This window comes from Convolutriloba macropyga, chromosome 5 (genome assembly GCF_964194025.1).
Source record: "Convolutriloba macropyga chromosome 5, txConMacr16.3, whole genome shotgun sequence".
NCBI lineage: Eukaryota > Metazoa > Xenacoelomorpha > Acoela > Convolutidae > Convolutriloba > Convolutriloba macropyga.
Genome location: NC_134472.1, coordinates 20,364,619 through 20,384,236, shown reverse-complemented (window position 1 = coordinate 20,384,236; position 19,618 = coordinate 20,364,619). Strand labels below are relative to the sequence as shown.

Genomic DNA, 19,618 nt, shown 5'->3' with positions numbered 1-19,618 from the left:
AAGAGAATAGATCCCAACTATTAATTTAGCTTTATAGGTAACGTGACTTCTTTTGAAGGAACTTCTGGAGTTTATCAATAACCATTTAGTGAGTCGAAATGTTGAACAAAATTTTCTAATTAACTGCTTTTCCCCCGCCCTATTTATAGAGTTGGTCTTCAAATGAAGCATTTACTGGTTCGCCCTCCCCCCCCCCCAGCTTAGTGAGCATAAACATATTATGACCCTCCGGCGCTCGTGCTATTTTCGGTCTTTCCCATTATAGCCCCCCACGAAATTATAGCCCCCCATTATGGTATAATTACCATGATTGGGGGGGGGGGGGGCTATAGGTTATCTGACCACTAAGTTGGGGGCTAGAATGGGAAAGACCCCTATTTTCCTACATAGTAACAAGCTAGATAACAACATATAATTCGTAGCTGGGGGTCATAAAAAACAGTTGGGGGTCAAAACCGAATAAATCCCATTTACTTTAGCGCAATCATATAAAATCTCAGCAGTGTACCTAAGCATTGAAAAGAAAAAAAAGAGCATTACGTACCGTTGTATGTATGAATTGACACGTTTAAGAATATTAAAAACACCTTACCAAAATAGTTTATTGTTGGATATTTCAAGCCTGTAAATCATATTGCTCAGATTTTCTATTCATAATGCCCTTGCGCAGCTTTTTATGTGAACGCAAAGTATGCCCAAGGAAAAGTAAAACGACATAAAACTAAGACAATTGTTTTGTAACATTAATGTAATTTCCGAGAAATCATTCATCGTTACCCGTTACAATCAAGACATCGCATAATGATTTCAGCTTATGTATTCCAATCTTTAAAATAGGCAATCTGTGGGACATGCAGGGTTTGCGACAACAATAGGACGGCTGGTCGTGCTTTTCGGCCACAGAGGGGCGCGATCAAAGAATTGACGGCCGTTTTTTGCCATAAAAGTTTGAGTCGCCTCATGATTGCACACAGCAATCTCCCGCCATTGACAATTAGAAATAAAACAGTAACCAAAGTTAATAGCTTAATTTACATCTTTTTCTAACAAATGGTTTTCCTGCTCATCGGACCCTTTAACAAAAATCAAAGTTTACATGATTCAACTAACAACGAAATAACCAATAACTGCACCTGCAAGAGCACTATTACATGTACTGAGAACATGCAGGTTTTTGTAGCTCGAAAAAGACATCACAGAATTGCATATAGCTGTTTTAAACGTTTTTGGTTTGTTCTGAGAAACTCAGTTTGTTGTCAATGGTTACTCCTAGCTACCTCTGTTTATATTATAATATAATAGTTGTTATGGGAAAGACACAGAAATTCTCGTCATTTTTTACTCATTCCTCAAATCTGGACTTCAATAGTCAAATTTGGTGACAAATAAAAACTTTCTTGTTACTGAAAAAATAGTACAAACGTTTTCTCTTTTGCAAGTCAAATAACCAGTAACCATGGGTCGTTTCACACCGTTCGCACTGTTTTACTTCTTTTCAACCCGATTAGCTTACCCCCGCATATCTTAACACCATATGATTTCACCCCTCTATCATTTCACCCGTCAGATTAGCAGTCGCATTACAACCATGTTTCTCATAATTTTTTATCAGATTTTTGGATATAGTTTCATATCGAATCCGACGTCCGCTGAGTCATGGCCCGCGGGGAAAGGTAAGCTGATTATACTGCAAATGTTTAAAATTAATTATATAAAGGATCTAAATAGTGGTGAAATAACGGGGTTAAAATAGTAGGGGTTGAATAAATAATTATTTATTCAACCCTTACTACTTTAACCCCGTTATTTCACCTTTACTTCGATCCTTTATATAATTGATTTTTAAACATTTGCAGTATAAAATAAAACATTTTTCCGTTTCTCATTAAGTAAATTCTTCATGATGAGATGAAAAAAACTTTCAATCTTCACCATGAAGGTTATGGCGTTTTATCAATTTTGATACAAAGCAACATACACAGAAATTTGACAAAACCATGAAAGTGAAAAAACGCTGAATTAGCAGCAACCAGTGATATTGTTAGCTTAAGGGACTTGATCATTGTCTGGAAACACAAATTGCACGCAAAAAAAACCTGTTAAGTTACAAAAAACACACCTCAGCCAATAAAATCTGAGATTCGACATTGTTTTCAGGAATCAATCAATCTTGAATAACCGTTCGACAAAAAAAAATTCAGGACAAAAAAAATTACTTTGCATGCAGTGACAGCTTAGCCGCCAGAAATTGCACTGTTGATTAGCCATTTAGATGCCAAAACTATAGAGAAGATTGAAAAAATATAAAATCTTGATTTACTTCTTTTAAAGCGATCAAATGTATATTTTGTTGCGCTTTTGATGATTCTTCTTATATCATTCTCGTAATAAGTTTAAGTAATTTGACTTGAAATCTGCAAGAGAGGTTTTGTAATTGTGAATGCTCAAAAAAGTTCGAAATTGAACTTTTAATTGAGCCAAATTTTGAATAAAATTTTTTTTCTGAAACCAGAATAGATTTAATTGAACAGAATGCAAACCAAACACATTAATTTTTCTATTCTTTCTTATAAACCCTGCGCTTGTAATTAGGAATTTATTCACCGGCTATGTAAGTGGTACTGACAGTTTCATCTAAAAAGAATTCTTATTTCATTTGATTCACTTTAACCGCAAAGTTTTTTTTCGAACTTCATTTTACAGCTAATCCTTTTTTTGAGTCATAATAGGTACGCATTGGTCTTCTTTTGGAACAAAATCTCAGTTTTGACGCTTTTGATGGATTTTCAGAACTGAATGTTTTTTTTGCTTCATCAATGACATGAACTGCAAAAGATATCATTAGACTTCCAAAGTTCGGTACGGCCTAAGAAGAGGCGTAACAGATTTTTGCAATTTCGAGCTGTTTCGAGGTAATTTTTTTGACCATCAGGCCTAAATGCAGAGCAAAATAAAGTTCGCAAACATTACCTTAGAAAAATTACAAAACTTGATACGGCCTTATACGGCACCGTAATAAGTTTTGTAATTTTCAGAGATTTAAAATTTATACCCAGTGCCATAAAAGGAAGAAAAAGTGGCTTGTATGAGATAAGCGATGGATTTAAAGTCGATTTTAGGAAATTAGAAATTACAAATTGGTAATTACATCAGTTGGCTACGGTGCCGTAGTAAACTTATTACGGCCTTAAACAGTGCCGTACAAAGTATTGTAAGTTTTCTACGGCACCGTATAAGTCGTAGTAAGTTTTTAGAAGTTTCTTCTAAGGTGGGCAACCTGGGTTAAAGCCCCCCATGAATTTATATCCTACCCCATTATGGGGGGCTATTGGTTATCTGACCACTAAACTTGGGGGCTACAATGGGAAAGACCACTATTTTCCTACATAGTAACAAGCTATATAACAACAAATAATTCGTAACTGGGGGTAATGAAAAACATTTGCGGGGGGGGGGGGGGGCAAAACCGAATAGATCCGTTTTACTTTAGCGCAATCATATAAAAATCTCAGCAGTGTACCTGAGCATTGAAAAGAAAAAAAAGTAGCATTACATACCGTTGTTTGTATGAATTGGCACATTTAAGAATATTAAAAACACCTTACCAAAATAGTTTATTGTTGGGTATTTCAAGCCTGTGGTTCATATTGCTCACATGTTTTTTTCATAATGCCCTTGCGCAGCTTTTTATATGAACGCAAAGTATGCCCAAGGAAAAGTAAAACGACATAAAACTAAGACAATTGTTTTGTAACATTAATGTAATTTCTGAGAAATCATTCATCGTTACCCGTTACAATCAAGACATCGCTTAATGATTTCAGCTTATGTATTCCAATCTTTAAAATAGGCAATCTGTGGGACATGCAGGGTTTGCGACAACAATAGGACGGCTGGTCGTGCTTTTCGGCCACAGAGGTGCGCGATCAAAGAATTGACGGCCGTTTTTGCCATAAAAGTTTGAGTCGCCTCATGATTGCACACAGCAATCTCCCGCCATGGACAATTAGAAATAAAACAGTTACCAAAGTTCATAGCTTAATTTACATCTTTTTCTATCAAATGGTTTTACTGCTTATCGGACCTTCTAGGGAAACCTATAAAAATAAATCATCAAAGCGGTAGAGACAATAGCGTCAGCGAAATCCGATCCAAAATGCTATCAGCCATGGTATAAATTTGCAGATTTATCTTTCTAATCCAAGTAATATACCCCTCTATATCTATTCATAAAACCCTTGCTCAGCTTTTTATGTCAACGCAAAATATGCCCAAGAAAAAACGATATAAAACAAAGACGGTTGTTATGTAATATTAATGAAATTTTGAGAAATCGTTAATGGTTAACCGTTACAATCAAAACATCGAATATTATTTTCAATTTATGTATTCCAATGTACGAACGAAGCAAAATAGGTCATATGTAAAACATGCATGGTTTGCGACGTCAAGAGGACCATTGGCTTTGCTTTTCACTAACAGAGGGATAAGATCCAAAAATTGAAGGCCGTTTATCGTAATAAAATTGCGAGTCGTGAATTGCTCGCACAGAGCAATACCCATGCAAGGACAATTTGAAAAAAAAACAATAACCAAAGTTTTTGCTTTAATTGACTTTCTGTTCAAAAAATCGGTTTTCTTGCTTTTTGCGGTTTTCCTGCAGTGGTTTGTGATGTATAGCTGACTTTGATTGTCTTGTTATTGAGTTATGACGGAAGGGGGTTAATTTGATCCTATGATTCTAGAACGGTTAATTATTATTAATGCGAATAATTTTTTTCACTGGTTTCTTGAATTTGTTGCTAAATTTATAGGAAGTTTTATATGATGAAACTCAAGGTTCAACTTTCAATCAATGGCTTTTTATTTGACTTCCTCGAACGTCTTGATTTCTTACTTCAGGTCAGACTTTTCCATTTTAATTTACCGCCGAAACCAAACTGTATTAATTGACAATTGTCAAATCAATATTATGAGAGAGTTGGTCAGCAATATATAAATATGTAAATACATGCAAACACACACTTACACACACTCAAAGTTACACACACACACACGCACGCACACACACACACACACACACACACACATATATATATATATATTATATATTATATATATTTATGTAATTTTATTTTATATATATACATATATATATATATACATATATATATATATATATTATATATATATATATATATATATATATATATATATATATGTATATATATATGTATATATATATACACTTATATATATATATATATATATATATATATATATATCTAGCTGTTTCAAACGTTTTTAGTTTGTTCTGAGAAACTCAGTTTGCTGTCAATGGTTACTCCTTGATACCTTATTGAAATACTCTATCTTGTCTTTGAATTACTCTAACAATTAATCTATTTATACTATAATATGATAGTTATTATTGGAAAGACCCAGAAATTCTCGTCATTTTTTGTACCATTTCTCAAGTCTGGACTTCAGTAGTCAAATTTGGTGACAAATAAAAACTTTCTTGTTACTGAAAAGTTAGTACAAACTTTTTCACTTTTGCAAGTCAGTAACCAGTAACCATGGGGTGTTTCGCACCATTTTACTTCTTTTCACACCCGATTAGCTTAACCCCGCATATCTTAACACCATATGATTTCACCCGTCTATCATTTCACCCGTCAGATTAGAATTCGCATTACAACCATGTTTCTCATAATATTTTAACAGATTTTCGGTTATAGTTTCATATCGAATCCGACGTCTGCTGAGCCATGGCCCGCGAGGAATGGTAAGCTGATTATACTACAAATGTTAAAAAAACTAATTATATAAAGTATCAAAATAATAATTTTTTATTCAATCCCTACTATTTTAACCCCGTTATTTCACCATTATTTCGATACTTTATATAATTTTAACATTTTTTAACGTTTTTTTAACATTTGCAGTATAATCAGCTTACCTTTCCTCGCGGGCTATGGCTCAGCAGACGTCGGATTCGATATGAAACTATTACCGAAAATCTGATAAAATATTATGAGAAAATTGGTTAAGAGTTAAAAAGTTGGTACACTGTATTAAACAGTAGTTTAGTATAGCTAATTACTTGATCCGGATGGCTCTTAAAAAATCCCACAAGGTAAATGCATTGGTGCAGCCTGCCAAAGTACGAAATCAATCCATCTTGCAAAATGGGACACTCTTGCGAAAGAACTCCCGCCTGCACACTTTTCAGATTCATTGTTGGTCTTTGAATCGTATTCTGTTGCTACGCCATATAAACAAAAGGGACCCGCAGAGCTTTTGTTAAAGCAAGGGTTCCGATAGTACAACGGATTCCCTTCATCGCCAAAACAAGAGTTGCCACCAGGAGTCACTCTAGTCGTGCAAACTGAATCTTCTCGACAAATTTGTCGCCTTTCAGTTACAAATGGGGAGAATGGTTTGTGTAGTTTGTTTTCTCTTAACTGAATTTCTCGCAGTTTTTTGGTCGGTGAATATTTGGAGCCAGATGTTGAACCTAGACCACAGGTAGCTACTGGCGTTCCGTGTTCTTTCTCTGTGATGCAAATGCTGATAATTCGAATGCAATCCGTAATTGGTCGGCGGAGTTGGAGCAGAGCAAGGTTGTTTCCGTTTTTGACCAGCAGAAATTGGCTAAAAAAGCGCAACTTTATAGGATAGTTTATCACCCTGAGATGAATACCATAAAAGTATCATTCTTAGTAATGACACTAAATCATAAAATTTTTCAGCGAATCTTATAACACATAAACAAGGATTTTAATAGATATTCGATGATCATCAATGGCCATATTTGAAAACCTATAGTAAACAAAAAGGAAAAAGCTAAATTAATTAGTAGTATCCAAAAAATAATTGCAACACTTTTCTTCTCCCAGGTTGAGGTCCCAGACGGAAAGTCGATATGTCCAGACCGTCCCAGACGGAAAGTGCCTATGTCCAGACCGTCCCAGACGGAAAGTGCCTATGTCCAGACTTTCGTGCGTTCACCAGACTTTCGTGCGTTCATGTCCAGACTTTCGTGCGTTCACCAGACTTTCGTGCGTTCATGTCCAGACTTTCGTGCGTTCATGTCCAGACTTTCGTGCGTTCGACAGACTTTCGTGCGTTCACCAGACTTTCGTGCGTTCACCAGACTTTCGTGCGTTTATGTCCAGACTTTTGTGCGTTCACCAGACTTTCGTGCGTTCATGTCCAGACTTTCGTGCGTTCATGTCCAGACTTTCGTGCGTTCGACAGACTTTCGTGCGTTCACCAGACTTTCGTGCGTTCACCAGACTTTCGTGCGTTCATCAGACCTTCGTGCGTTCACCAGACTTTCGTGCGTTCATGTCCAGACTTTTGGAACTAGGTAAACACTTGTCCAAATTAGTTCGGTCAGTCCGGATTCTTAATTTTATCACGAATTGTGGCTAAAGTGGAGCATACCCACCAAAAACGAGCATAATTGGTCTAAAATTTTCGAAAAGAATTTTCGGTATAGCTTGCCTAGGAAAAAAGTTAGTTTTTCATACGGAAATTTCGACTTATTCGCTTATTCTATTTTCAAAAATATAAGAATTTCATCGGGTCAAGGAGTTGTCCAAATTGAACCAAACTTGGTATGGAGTATCCCATGTGTATCTAGAGTGTGAAGCAAAAAGAATTTTTGGTATAGCTTGTCTAGAAAAAAAGTTAGTTTTGCGTACGGTTTTTTTGAAAAAAAAATCAAAAATATAGAGTTAAAAATGGGTGGGACGCCTTTCGGGCGTCAAGATTTTTCGGTGCTCTCCCTCCCCCCTCCCCTCTTTCTCTCGCCCTTGTTTTCGTCTCTCGCTCGTGTCTCGCGTTCTCTCGCTATCGTCTCGCGTTCTCTCGCTCGTCTCGCGTTCTCTCGCTCGTCTCTCGCGTTGTCTCGCGTTCTCTCGCTCGTCTCTCGCGTTGTCTCGCTCGTCTCTCGCTTCGGTCTTTTGGTTTGAGTCTATGATGTGTGTTTATGATGTATGATATATGTTTATGTTGATTTCAGCTTTCTTAAATGAGTGTCAAAAGAAGTCTTAATTATCAAAAAAAGTCTTATTAGAGGTTCATTTTATTCTTAATGCTGATAGTTAGACACCTTGAATTTTGCTCACCCTAGCAAAAAAAAGGCATGTCTCCTATTAGTAGAAAAATGTTCATGTACCTCACGTAAAAAAAAGACTTTTTATGTGGATTTGTGGACTGATGGAACCCTCTGGCGTCTTCATCTTCAATGGGCATCTACAAGCATAAAAGGTTAGTTTTTTGTCTGATCATGAACGCACGAATAGTCTGGTGAACGCACGAAAGTCTGATCAAGAACGCACGAAAGTCTGGACATGAACGCGCTTAAGTCTGATGAACGCACAAAAAAATTGTGCGTTCATCAGACCTTTAGTGCGTTCATGTCCAGACTTTCGTGCGTTCATGATCAGACTTTCGTGCGTTCACCAGACTATTCGTGCGTTCATGATCAGACTTTCGTGCGTTCACCAGACTATTCGTGCGTTCATGATCAGACTTTCGTGCGTTCACCAGTCTATTCGTGCGTTCATGATCAGACTTTCGTGCGTTCACCAGACTATTCGTGCGTTCATGATCAGACTTTCGTGCGTTCACCAGACTATTCGTGCGTTCTTGATCAGACTTTCGTGCGTTCACCAGACTATTCGTGCGTTCATGATCAGACTTTCGTGCGTTCACCAGACTATTCGTGCGTTCATGATCAGACTTTCGTGCGTTTTTCCTTGTTTCCAGACCATGTAAATTTGAACGCACGACACCCCCGTCGTGCGTTCATCTGGGTCTGGACATATCGACTTTCCGTCTGGGACCTCAACCCATCAGACAAAAAAAATGAATTTAGTATCATAGTTGTTACACTAAGTCATCCCTGGAAATTTTATGTGCACACAGGAGCTCTAACAATAAAGGGTAAAAAACTAATTAATAGATAATTTGAAGCACATCAAATCGTCAGATGTAAAAATTTGAAAATAAATCTGTATTTCCATCAGACAATGATAATATCTGAATCACTGAAAACATTGAAAATTAATAGAAAAGAAAAATGTGTTACGGAGCATCTGTTGTTAATTTTATTGTTCCGACCCTCTTGAGGGGGGAGGAACTATATACTCAACTGGTTTTTTTTTGTTCCGTGAATTTTCGCCGCTCGATATATTCATCGTAGAGAGTTGAGACTGGTATCATTAGAAAGCTCGTCCAGCGTAGAATATGGAATTAAAAAGATTTTTTTAATTTTCGTTTTCTACATGGAGTTATCGAGGCTTAAACTTCTGAGAAAAGAAGAGTGAATTCACGTTGTTTTTATTCACATTTTCCGGAATTTTTGCCTAAATTTTCGTCAATTTTGCTAAAATTTGTTACAATTTTTAAGAATAGTGTCGTTGATTTTATTTTTGAAGACGAACAAGCATTGTTGATTGTTTTGATTTAATTTTTTGGTCAAAAAATCTGGATAAACATTTCAAAATTTAGCCTTTTTCATCAACAACAGCACGAAATAAGCTACTTTAGTCCACTTTGATTAAATTTGCCTACAGTACACCCCCAAACAACACTCATACAATCTTTTTAAACTCAGAGGGGGGCTATTTCTATCCGCAGAGAGTGCCTTGTAGTTAAAACTTTGCCGTTTTTTGCTAACTTTACTCGTTGATTATCAAAAATGCAAAATTTTTTTTGAGATTCAACTCAGAAATTATCTATATCTACAACATTCGAAAAATCAATTGTTCTTAACGGACAATAAGTATTAACAGGGGTGGTTTTGGGCCATTCTTGGACTGTTACAATCCAAAAAAAATCGGGTTGTAATCAGTCGGTCTTTTTTTTTTTAAAAAAAAAAGACTTTTCTTTAATAATAAAGAACAGAACATATCAAATCAAAGCTCAGGAGTGATAGGTCCCACCAATTCGCTTGCTAAACAGCTCCAGGCTAATGCATTTAGTTTTTTAATTGAAAGTTTATGGTCGTTTCTTTTTTAAAAATAATTGACTTTTCAATAAATAATGGCTTAATTAACTTTTCCTCTATTTTTTTCGTAATTTGTTCAACTTCCAGCTTAGTGTCAGCAAAAAAAGACTGCTTCTTCTTTCTACTGAGTTAACCTTTATTCTCGGTTGCAGTTTTAAGCCTGAAACTATTGATTTCTGGCTTTGATACTACAAGATTTTAGATTTTTGTTTGTTTTGATATTTGCCAGTTTTTCACGTTTTCTAATTTTGTCACATTATCACATTATTGACAGTTCTCATGTCACCTTATTAGCATTCAAATTAAAGCACAATTGAACATATTAAAATGCTGAAAGACATAAATCATCGTTTTAATGGCCTCGACGCCTCTTTCTTGAAGAAATCAATTGAATTTTTTAATTTTTGTCTTAACTGTCATTTATACTTTGTCGTTTCGGTCGTATGAAATTTCCTGTATAGTGATAGCTTTCATTGGCTTTTCATGGAAGAATAGAAAAACCGATATTCTGATATTAGCAGATAGCTGATGGCTTTTATGACTTTCAAACCCATCGTTTTCCAAAATTAAAAAAAAAAACTTTTTTAACTTCGCAATTTTGTTCTTTTTATGTTTCTTTTTGTTACCTAATCTCGTTAGTTGATTACAGGTCAAATATGACATTATGGGTGTCAAGGGAATAAAAGGGATTGGTGTCCCAAAATCTTTTTTTAAAGATTTTGTTATGACCTTACTGGCTTCGACCCCGCTTTTTCACAAAAAAAAATTAAATTACTTTGATTTTTTGTCATATTTGACGTTCTTTTTGTAGATGCAAGAAATATTCTGGATAATTACAGGTCTCGAGGGTTTCCTTTTCATGAAAAAACGACGATATTTAAATAGCTCTTTTTGTAATTAATGCCTTTCATGACATTGAATGTAATTTTGTTTCGAAAAAAAAATAAAAGTATTACATACTTTAGCACTTCGCTTTTTTGTCTACTTGTTACCTAGTCTTACTAATGAATGGCCACGTACTACATTATAGCTTTTTGAAGAAGGCGCAATCAAATATATTTTGAGTGCCAAAATTTGGCTTGACGGTTTTGACAGCGTTTTCTGGCAAGTTTCAATTGAAATTTTGTTTGTTCTTTGTTGTTCTTTTTAGCCGCTTTAAAAAATGAATAAGGTCAGGTCCTAATGCCCTTCTATAGAAGCAGTGGTAATCGCAAATTTGTGGTAATATTAATTTATTCCTAATGGTATATATTACTTTGAAGTTAATTGTTTCAAAAAAATAAATTAATTTTTTTTACTTTTCTGTTTTTGTTCTTTTTTGTATAATTGTTACCAAACCTTTTTATGGACTGGTTGCATATGTTTTCTGGTGATTTATAAGTTATTTTTGTTTAGTTTCATGTTTATCTGACGGTATGTTGACTTTGTTATTAAATTTAGTTTTTAAGAGGGACATAAATTTTTTGATGTAATTATTGTTTGTTGTTGTTGTTGCTTGATTTTGCTGTTCGTTTTGACTCGCTTTCTTAATATTGACATATTACAGCAATCTAATGCATCAATTTGTACTCCACTGAGTTGTTTGTTTTGGAGGTTATCATATCGTTCATACAGAATTTTTTGAAAAATACTTGGGCTTTTTTGGGATTCGCAAAAAATAATTTTTGGGTTTTTCTATCTGTTCCTCATTTGGTAGACAATTATGCCAAAATTGTGGATGGGCGGGGTCGGAACCTTATGTGCCATTGCACATTACCGAGCCGCCTTGTTGTTTTTAAGTTCTGACTTACTAAATTATCTCATTGATCCGTAAAAGTTTTTTTGATGTTCCATTTTTCATCAAACTGTATGCAAGCACCGTTGAAAATTATTAATATTTAATAGTTAAGCTTAAAACTGATTGCTTAAAAATTTGTTCGATTCACAAAATAAAAATGAATTCATGTTTTTTATTCTTCTGATCAGAAAAACGATGAAATATGAAATATGAGAGCCCGTGTTGAGAAATTCTTCGGATTTAAACATAAGAAATCGTCGGTTTTCGTCGGTTTTACTTCGCCAAAACCGATCAAAGCCCTTACGTTTTTTTCGTCGTTTTGATCGCTTTTCGTCGGTATTTTAACGTAAGAATCGTCGGTTTTTGCCATTCTAAAAATCTTACAAACCGGACAGTCCCTGCCAGGATTCGAACCTTGCACCCCTATATTACTAGCCACCTTCTCCTCCACTGCACCACTTGTCACTTAGTTTTACTCTATTTCTTTTGTATTTAAAACAAATTGAGACTGACAATACCGACAAAAAACGACGATAATCGACACTTCTTACTGCCAAAACCGACAATACCGACGAAAACTACGCTAATCGACACTTCTTACATCAAATACCGACAATACCGACGAAAACGTGGATAATCGAGATTTCCTACATAAAAAACCGACAAAATCAACAAAAGTCGACCAAAAACGACAATTCTTGCTTCGATTTCGTCGCAATTTCTCAACCCGGGAGTAATTTCTTTAAAAAGCTTAAAAAGTAACTAACCTTGGAGCTGTGACAATTCGTGAAACTCCATGACTGTATTTTGGGCTCCTTCTATCGTTAAAATCACCAACTTCAACCAGAATTGATTTACAATCAACTGAAAAAAGAGTATAAGTTAAGTGATGAGACGCTTTCAAAAACCAAATGGGTTACGCTACAAAATGGAAGTAACGTCTTATGTTCAATCTCAAGTAGGAGGAAAAATATAACTCTCTCCTTCATAGACCTCGTGCATAGTTCCTTTAATAACTCCCTTTTGTTATATATTTTTGTGTATGGCAGGTTTTGGAGCCACTTTAGCCGGGTTTAATTGGAAAATTAAACGCAACACCTGAGCACAGCAAAGTAACCCTAAATGAAATCGGAAATTTCTTGATAGAATCCGATTAATGACATTTAAATTGTTGACTAAAGTATTTAAGTATTTGCAAAGGCTTTATAGTTTCGAAGAAAGACGAAAATCATCTTTTTATCTTAATTTTGTCGGTTAATGGGAACGCAGAGACAAATCTTGTAATCGAATAGTTAAATTAGAAATAATGGTTGACAACTGTGGCAATTAACACGAAATTCAGTCAATATTTATTACCCCAAATTACCGCACTTTTACAATCATGGTGATCACCTTTAAATTATAACTTCCTTGACTTCTTATGACATCCGATCTTAACTAGCTATTTACTCTGATAATTTACTTCTCTAAAAGATCAAGGGTCATCAAATCACCTATAACAATATGAAAAGTTGGGGACAAATCTAGTATAATTAGCACCTTGTTGCATTCACTCATTTCATAAATAACCAAGATGTAAATCAGCACGCGGATGAGGTACGTATATCTTTCCATACTTTAAACAATTAACTTTATACTTTCAACACTCCTCCTATCATGTTAAGTGTTTGTTCCGAGGACATCACGAAAAAGTGATACTTTGGTCCTCCCCAATGCTTTTGTAAGTGTGTCTGCCGGCATGCGATCGGTAGGTAAGCAGTTTAGCTCTAATAGTCGACTTTGGACTAAATTCCGAACGAAGTGCACTTTTAATGAAAAGTGCTTTGTCTTTCCGTGATTAATCGAACTTTTACTTAGAGCAATACAAGCTTGGTTGTCTACAAAGACGTTTACTGGCTGCTGGATTTCTAAATCTAATTCTCGTAATAGGTTAACTAAATGTACTGCTTCTTTACTGGCCTCTACTACGGCGTTAAGCTCAGCCTCAGCTGTTGAAGTAGATACACACTTTTGTAACTTGCTAGCCCAATTGATTGCACCTGAACTATTATTAAGTTTAAAACAAAAACCACTTGTACTTTTTCTATTGTCTATGTTGCCTGTCCAATCTGAGTCTGAAAACCCTGTTAACTCCAGTTTCTCACTTTTTCTAAAAACCATCTTCTCTGATTTTTTACCTTTTAGTAAACACCCTTTTGCCGCATTACAATGTCTCCTTCCAGGATTTTCAACAAACGAACTCAATAAATTGGCTGCGTGCGCAATATCTGGTCTACTTGTTAATGCCAAATAGTTCAAACATCCCACTATACCCCTATAATCACATGATTGCATTTCTCTATGCTCATTGCTGCCTATTTCTGGTGAATCTAATTTTGATAGTTTCAGGCTAACATCTAAAGGTGTTTCCAGTGTCTTTGATTCGCTCATGTTAATCTTCTCTAGTAGTTTTTCTACATATGCTTCTTGGCTTAGCATAATTTTGTTTTGTGTTCGCTCAATTTTTATATTTAAGAATCAGCTAAGATCTCCATAACTGCTAATTTGAAATGGCTCACTAACATTATTTTTAAAGTTTTCACAAAAGTCTTCCTGCAATCCTAATATCACCATATCATCTACCCAAACTTTATTTTCCACTAATGAGTTGTATTCCAACTTCATTGCCTCGTACCAGTTTTTATCCCTAATTGCTTCATCAATAGACTTAGGTAGCAATTCGTTCTTAACAATTTCACCAAGGAAAGCTTCCGGGTTTAAATCTCTATCACCATCTGAATGATGCTTGTTGACTATCTCTTCCTTCTTTTCTTTGACTTCAATAAACATTTCTTTTTCGTTGAAAGTTACATTGCGAGATTTTCCAACCTTAAAGACCCCTTTGTCATTTGGCATGACTACCAGATAAGTCTTACTATTGTCTGAAGACCCTAAGAATATTCCTTTTTGAGAAGTTCTATCAATCTTACCACAAAATTTTTTTTTAACATGAACGAAAGCTGAACAACCAAACACTTTGATTGATTCTAAGTTAGGTTTCTTCTTGTACATTGCCTCAAAATGTGTCTTCTGAATACCTGAATGGAAACAAAAATTTTCAATCTCAGTTGCCATGTTAAGTGCATATGGCCAATACTCTTTTTCTAAACCTGACTGCTCTAAAAGACATCTATCCATTGGGGTTATTGTCCCCCAATTCCTCTCAACCTTTCCGTTTTCTTGTAGTGTATACGGTGCCGAGAACTCAAGCCTAACGCCTTTTCGTCTACATAATTTTTTTAATGTCATTTGACATATATTCCCCTGCACCGTCACAAACTAAGGTTCCTGGTTGTCCTATCTCTGCAAAGAACTGTTCAACTTTTTCAAAGGCCTCGTCCCTTGTCCTCAAAAAATATAGTTTCTAACATCTGCTAAAACTATCCACGAACCCTATTGCATACCTATGACCATCAACCGCTTCCGGTTGGATGGGCCCTAATATGTCGGTATGAACAATTTCTAAGACTTCACTTGCTCTTGTTCCTGAGTCTCTTGGTACTGGAAGTTTCTTTGATTTATTTAGCTGACATATTTCACAGTTTGCTAAATCATGCTCGTTTACTTTTAGCCCCACTGCGTGATCTTTTAATTTGTATATGTCCTCAACATTGTTATGACCCAAACGCTTATGCCACAAACTAAGGGGATCTCCATTTGCTAAGTTGCACTGCTCGCCGTAATCAATGTTGCGCCAGATAAATAAACTATCTCTTTCCTCGAAAGGGAAAACTGTTCCGTTCTTTGTTCGTATTTCTAAAGTCCCACCAAAGACGACCTCATTGCCTGTTGCTCTAAGTTTTGACACTGATATCAGATTCCTTGTGTTGTTGGGAACAAGCAACGCATTATTTAATCTTATTTTTCGCGCTAAACCATTGGAATCCAAAACCCTAATTTCAATTGTTCCTTTCCCACTAACTGAACTTTTACTGCTGTTTGCATTAGTGATGGTACCAGAATACTCCTTGTCTATATCTATGAATAAATTTTCATCTTTAATCATATGACTGGTAGCACCTGAGTCTAAATCTAGCTCATTTGCAAGGTTGTTTTCCGACGTTTGAAAGAAGGAAAAGATCTCTTCTTCTTCTTCTTCTTCTTCTAAATTCTGCTCCTCAACTAAATTTTGCGTGCCCCTCTGGTTGGTTCTCCTGCTTTGACTTAAAAACTTTTCTCATGTTTCTGTAGTTTTCTAAAAAATTTAGCTATATGTCCGTGCTCACCACACTTAAAACATTTCATTTGAGAAGCTTTGGTTTGTTCAGGAATCGTTTTCTTATACCTACATTCTTTTGCGATATGTCCTATTTTCTCGCAGTTGAAACATTTCCGTTCCTTATTAAAGAATACGCTCTCTGTTTTGGTTTTTACGTTTTCATTATCAAAGTTTATCTGGTCTCGTTTTATTTCCTCTAGAGTTTTCTCGTCTTTGCTGTATTTCACGAGTGTTGCGAAATTTTCATATTCCTTCGGGAGCCCTTTTAGAATTATTGAGACAAACATTTTTCCACTAATTCCTTCATTCACTAGTGTTAAGTTGTATTGCATATCATCTGCTCTGGTGAGTTAATCTACTATACTCTCACTTGCAGTCTTCCTAAGGCTAGCTAATTGCGCTATCAATTTGTGTAGCTGGGGTCTCTCAAAACTTTTGAAGCGTTTACACAGTACATCCCAAGCTCTAGTGCCATCACCCTTATGTGGTCTAAGAAAAAGAACTGATGTTTTGTCTAAAGCCTGAACTAACTCGTACCACAATTTCTTCCTTTTCTCTTCTAATTCTTTCCTCCCTTTTTCTATAGCTTGCCTACGTTGCTCCTCCGAAGAATTATTTCTAACAGCTGGCACATAATCTAGATAGGTGGCTTCTCCACTAAGAACTTTACCAAGTTTTAAAGAGTGCATACAAGCCTCAAACTATTCAGCAAAATACAAGAAATTATCCCCACGCCCGCTGAATACCAATCTTTCTAATTTTGAGCTCATTGTTAGGCCTGTCTTACTTTCGTTTAATTTCCGTTCGTCTCAAATTAACTCTTTAGCTTTAATTGTTCCCTACTGAACCAAAGACTTATGATGCCCCAACTATGTCCTTTGTTTTTCTAAGCTAGTACTGCTCTAGGTAAATATTCTTTTGTGAAAAGGGTCCGGCTGTCAAAAAAATCTTGTTCGGACTTAGATCAAAACTCCTTTCTTTTCTACGCGTGTTTGAATCTGTTGCCTGTTGGTGGTTGTGTTGGCGACGAAGCGGTGAGTCGTTATGTTTGTGTATCCAATAAAATGCTTTTTACCACCAGGTTAGCACTTGTTGTTATATGGTAGCACTTGTTAGAAAAAAAAACACTAAGCAAAAAGAGTTTGGTCGACTAAATTAATCTAGAAGTTGGTGTTCTGTTCGAGTTCTGTAGTATCCTTGACAAAATCGAAAGCAGGACATTGACATTGAGCCAGGGTTTTTCTGCCGCGAATAAGCACGATGAGGATACCAACACCTTCCGAGGATAATGTACTCGAACCCTAATCCTAGTCCTAATTAAGAAATCTTTTACCACCAAATTTGTGTCTTTCGACCAAACTTGTATCTTACAGAAGCACAGCACACACAATTGAAAAGGAAACAGTTGTTTAAGCTGAGCTGTTCTCAGCTATACTAAGCAATCCTGGTTCCCCAACAGCTCTGTTATACAATTGAACCTCCGCGCTCCTTTTTGATCCCCCACAACAGCTCCACTCACTCTTTACTTCACAAGCAGAATCCACTGCTTAGCTACACACACTTAGCACTCCACGATTGAAGTCCCCCGACCAGGTACACCAGCTCTCGACTCAACAGATGAAGTCCCCCAACCAGCTTCACAAACTGCTCACTTCTTAAGTGAAGTCCCCCAACCACTTACAAAAGCTTCCAACTCCACAACTGAAGTCCCCCAACCAGTTACACAAGCTTCTTACTCTTGCTTCTTCTGGTCTCACTTGGCCACTTCTTGACTACAAGGCTTGTCTCTCCTTGTCTTCTCTGTCTTCCTCCCCCAGTGGTTTCAGCGATCCTCTTATGTAGCAAAGAGGCGCAGCAACAACGTTTTTCTATTTACGATCGGGGTTGATTACTTAACTTAGAAAAAATCTGGGCCCATAACCTGTTGGTTAATGGGAACGCAGAGACAAATCTTGTAATCGAATAGTTAAATTAGAAATAATGGTTGACAACTGTGGCAATTAACACGAAATTCAGTCCATATTTATTACCCCAAATTACCGCACTTTTACAATCATGGTGATCACCTTTAATTTATAAGTTCCTTGACTTCTTATGACATCCGATCTTAACTAGCTATTTACTCTGATAATTTACTTCTCTAAAAGATCAAGGGTCATCATATCACCTATAACAATATGAAAAGTTGGGGACAAATCTAGTATAAATAGCACGTGTTAGCTCCTTGTTGCATTCACTCATTTCATAAATAACCAAGATGTAAATCAGCACGTGGATGAGGTACGTATATCTTTCCATACTTTAAACAATTAACATTATACTTTCAACAAATTTTTCGCCCCTGTTGTGGTAGAAAGATTCTGTTTTGTTTTGTTGAGGTTGAAGCTACCTCTAATTTGTGAGCGCTCTCAAAGTACTGAAGAAAAACTCGATGAGTTGGTGTATCAAAAATTATTTGAACTGCCAGTCAGAAAATGGAACACACGATGTTTTTTTTTCGTTCAGTGTGGTCTGCAACCCACCACAAGATTCAAAAGCTCAATCAAGATTATAAACTATATTTGTGTCAATCATAATGTTTTCTAAACCACAAGTGAATTTATAGGAAACTAAAGGCGCAATGACATTTTTGTAATGTTGTATAGAAGTTTTGTTGTTGACAACATTTTTCTAAGATTTGGATCCGGCAGGTTTTTTCAGATCTTTTCGTAAAAGCTTCCTACATTCGGAACTGGTCAAAAACGTTCAGGCTGCTTTAAAACGAAAAGGCTTCGAGCATCTGTTCACGAAAATACAGGTAAAAACGTTAATACCGGTAAAAACGTTTAAAAAAACGTCAAAATACCGGTAAATAACGCAAAAATGGTAACAATGTTTTTTGTACGTTATCAAAAGTGCGGTGAAGCTTCTTCGTGTAATATCGACATTCGTCTTGACGCCAAAAAATGACGCTAATTATTGAAACTAACCGCTCTCTAAGCATTTAGCAGCAGTTAATACAAATCGGTAACTTATGATTGAACCTCCGCAAATCAACTCATTTGTCCACCGCTTCACTAGACGCACGTAAAATGGCCTCCTTTCTGATTCGTAACCATTAACAAGGTTCAGTTGCAATGACCTCCGAAATTCGGGTTTGAATAATTTAGTATTAAAATTTCGACATAAACTGGAATTGAAAAAGAAAATAACCAAAGTACCAAATGTGAGTATATTCATTTTGTCAGGAAAGTGGCGTTTGTTTTTATTGTTTCAGCATGAACAAACTCAATGTTTTGTTTGCGCAAACAAAATTCTAAGCAAATACTAATTAGGGTTCACAGTTTAGTGCAATCTATTATCAAGTACGTCAGCAAGCTTGACATGTTCATCGGACATTCGGGGTGACATTACTGACAAAAGTTAGCAAAATAGGTCATAATCAGGAAGAAAGTCCAAAAGTCCAACCCGCTCATAAGATTGATTTGACAGTTGTCAATTCGCACAGTTTGGTTTTGGCGGTAAATTAAAATAGAAACATATGAGCTGATGTAAGAAATCAAGTTTTGCGAGGAATTAA

The 19,618-nt window shown here is 35.9% G+C and overlaps 1 protein-coding gene across 1 annotated transcript; it reads right to left on the bottom strand.

The window, feature by feature from the left end:
• Nucleotides 1-5,985: 5,985 nt before the first annotated feature.
• Nucleotides 5,986-19,278, bottom strand: LOC142340301 (myeloblastin-like). The gene is made up of 3 exons (XM_075390876.1): nucleotides 19,029-19,278; nucleotides 12,569-12,665; nucleotides 5,986-6,657 (listed from the first exon to the last, which is right to left on the bottom strand). Exons 1-3 carry the CDS (start codon nucleotides 19,276-19,278, stop codon nucleotides 6,123-6,125), a joined length of 882 nt encoding a protein of 293 aa, XP_075246991.1. The 3' UTR covers nucleotides 5,986-6,122.
• Between the last annotated feature and the right edge of the window lie 340 nt (nucleotides 19,279-19,618).

Excerpts from the sequence above, each read along its gene's own strand:
- LOC142340301 (XM_075390876.1), bottom strand. The coding sequence starts at position 19,278 with ATGAATATACTCACATTTGGTACTTTGGTTATTTTCTTTTTCAATTCC. Across the intron at positions 12,666-19,028 it reads TGCTAAATGCTTAGAGAGCG|TTGATTGTAAATCAATTCTG; the intron begins GTTAGTTTCAAT and ends CTCTTTTTTCAG. Across the intron at positions 6,658-12,568 it reads CGAATTGTCACAGCTCCAAG|CCAATTTCTGCTGGTCAAAA; the intron begins GTTAGTTACTTT and ends GCGCTTTTTTAG.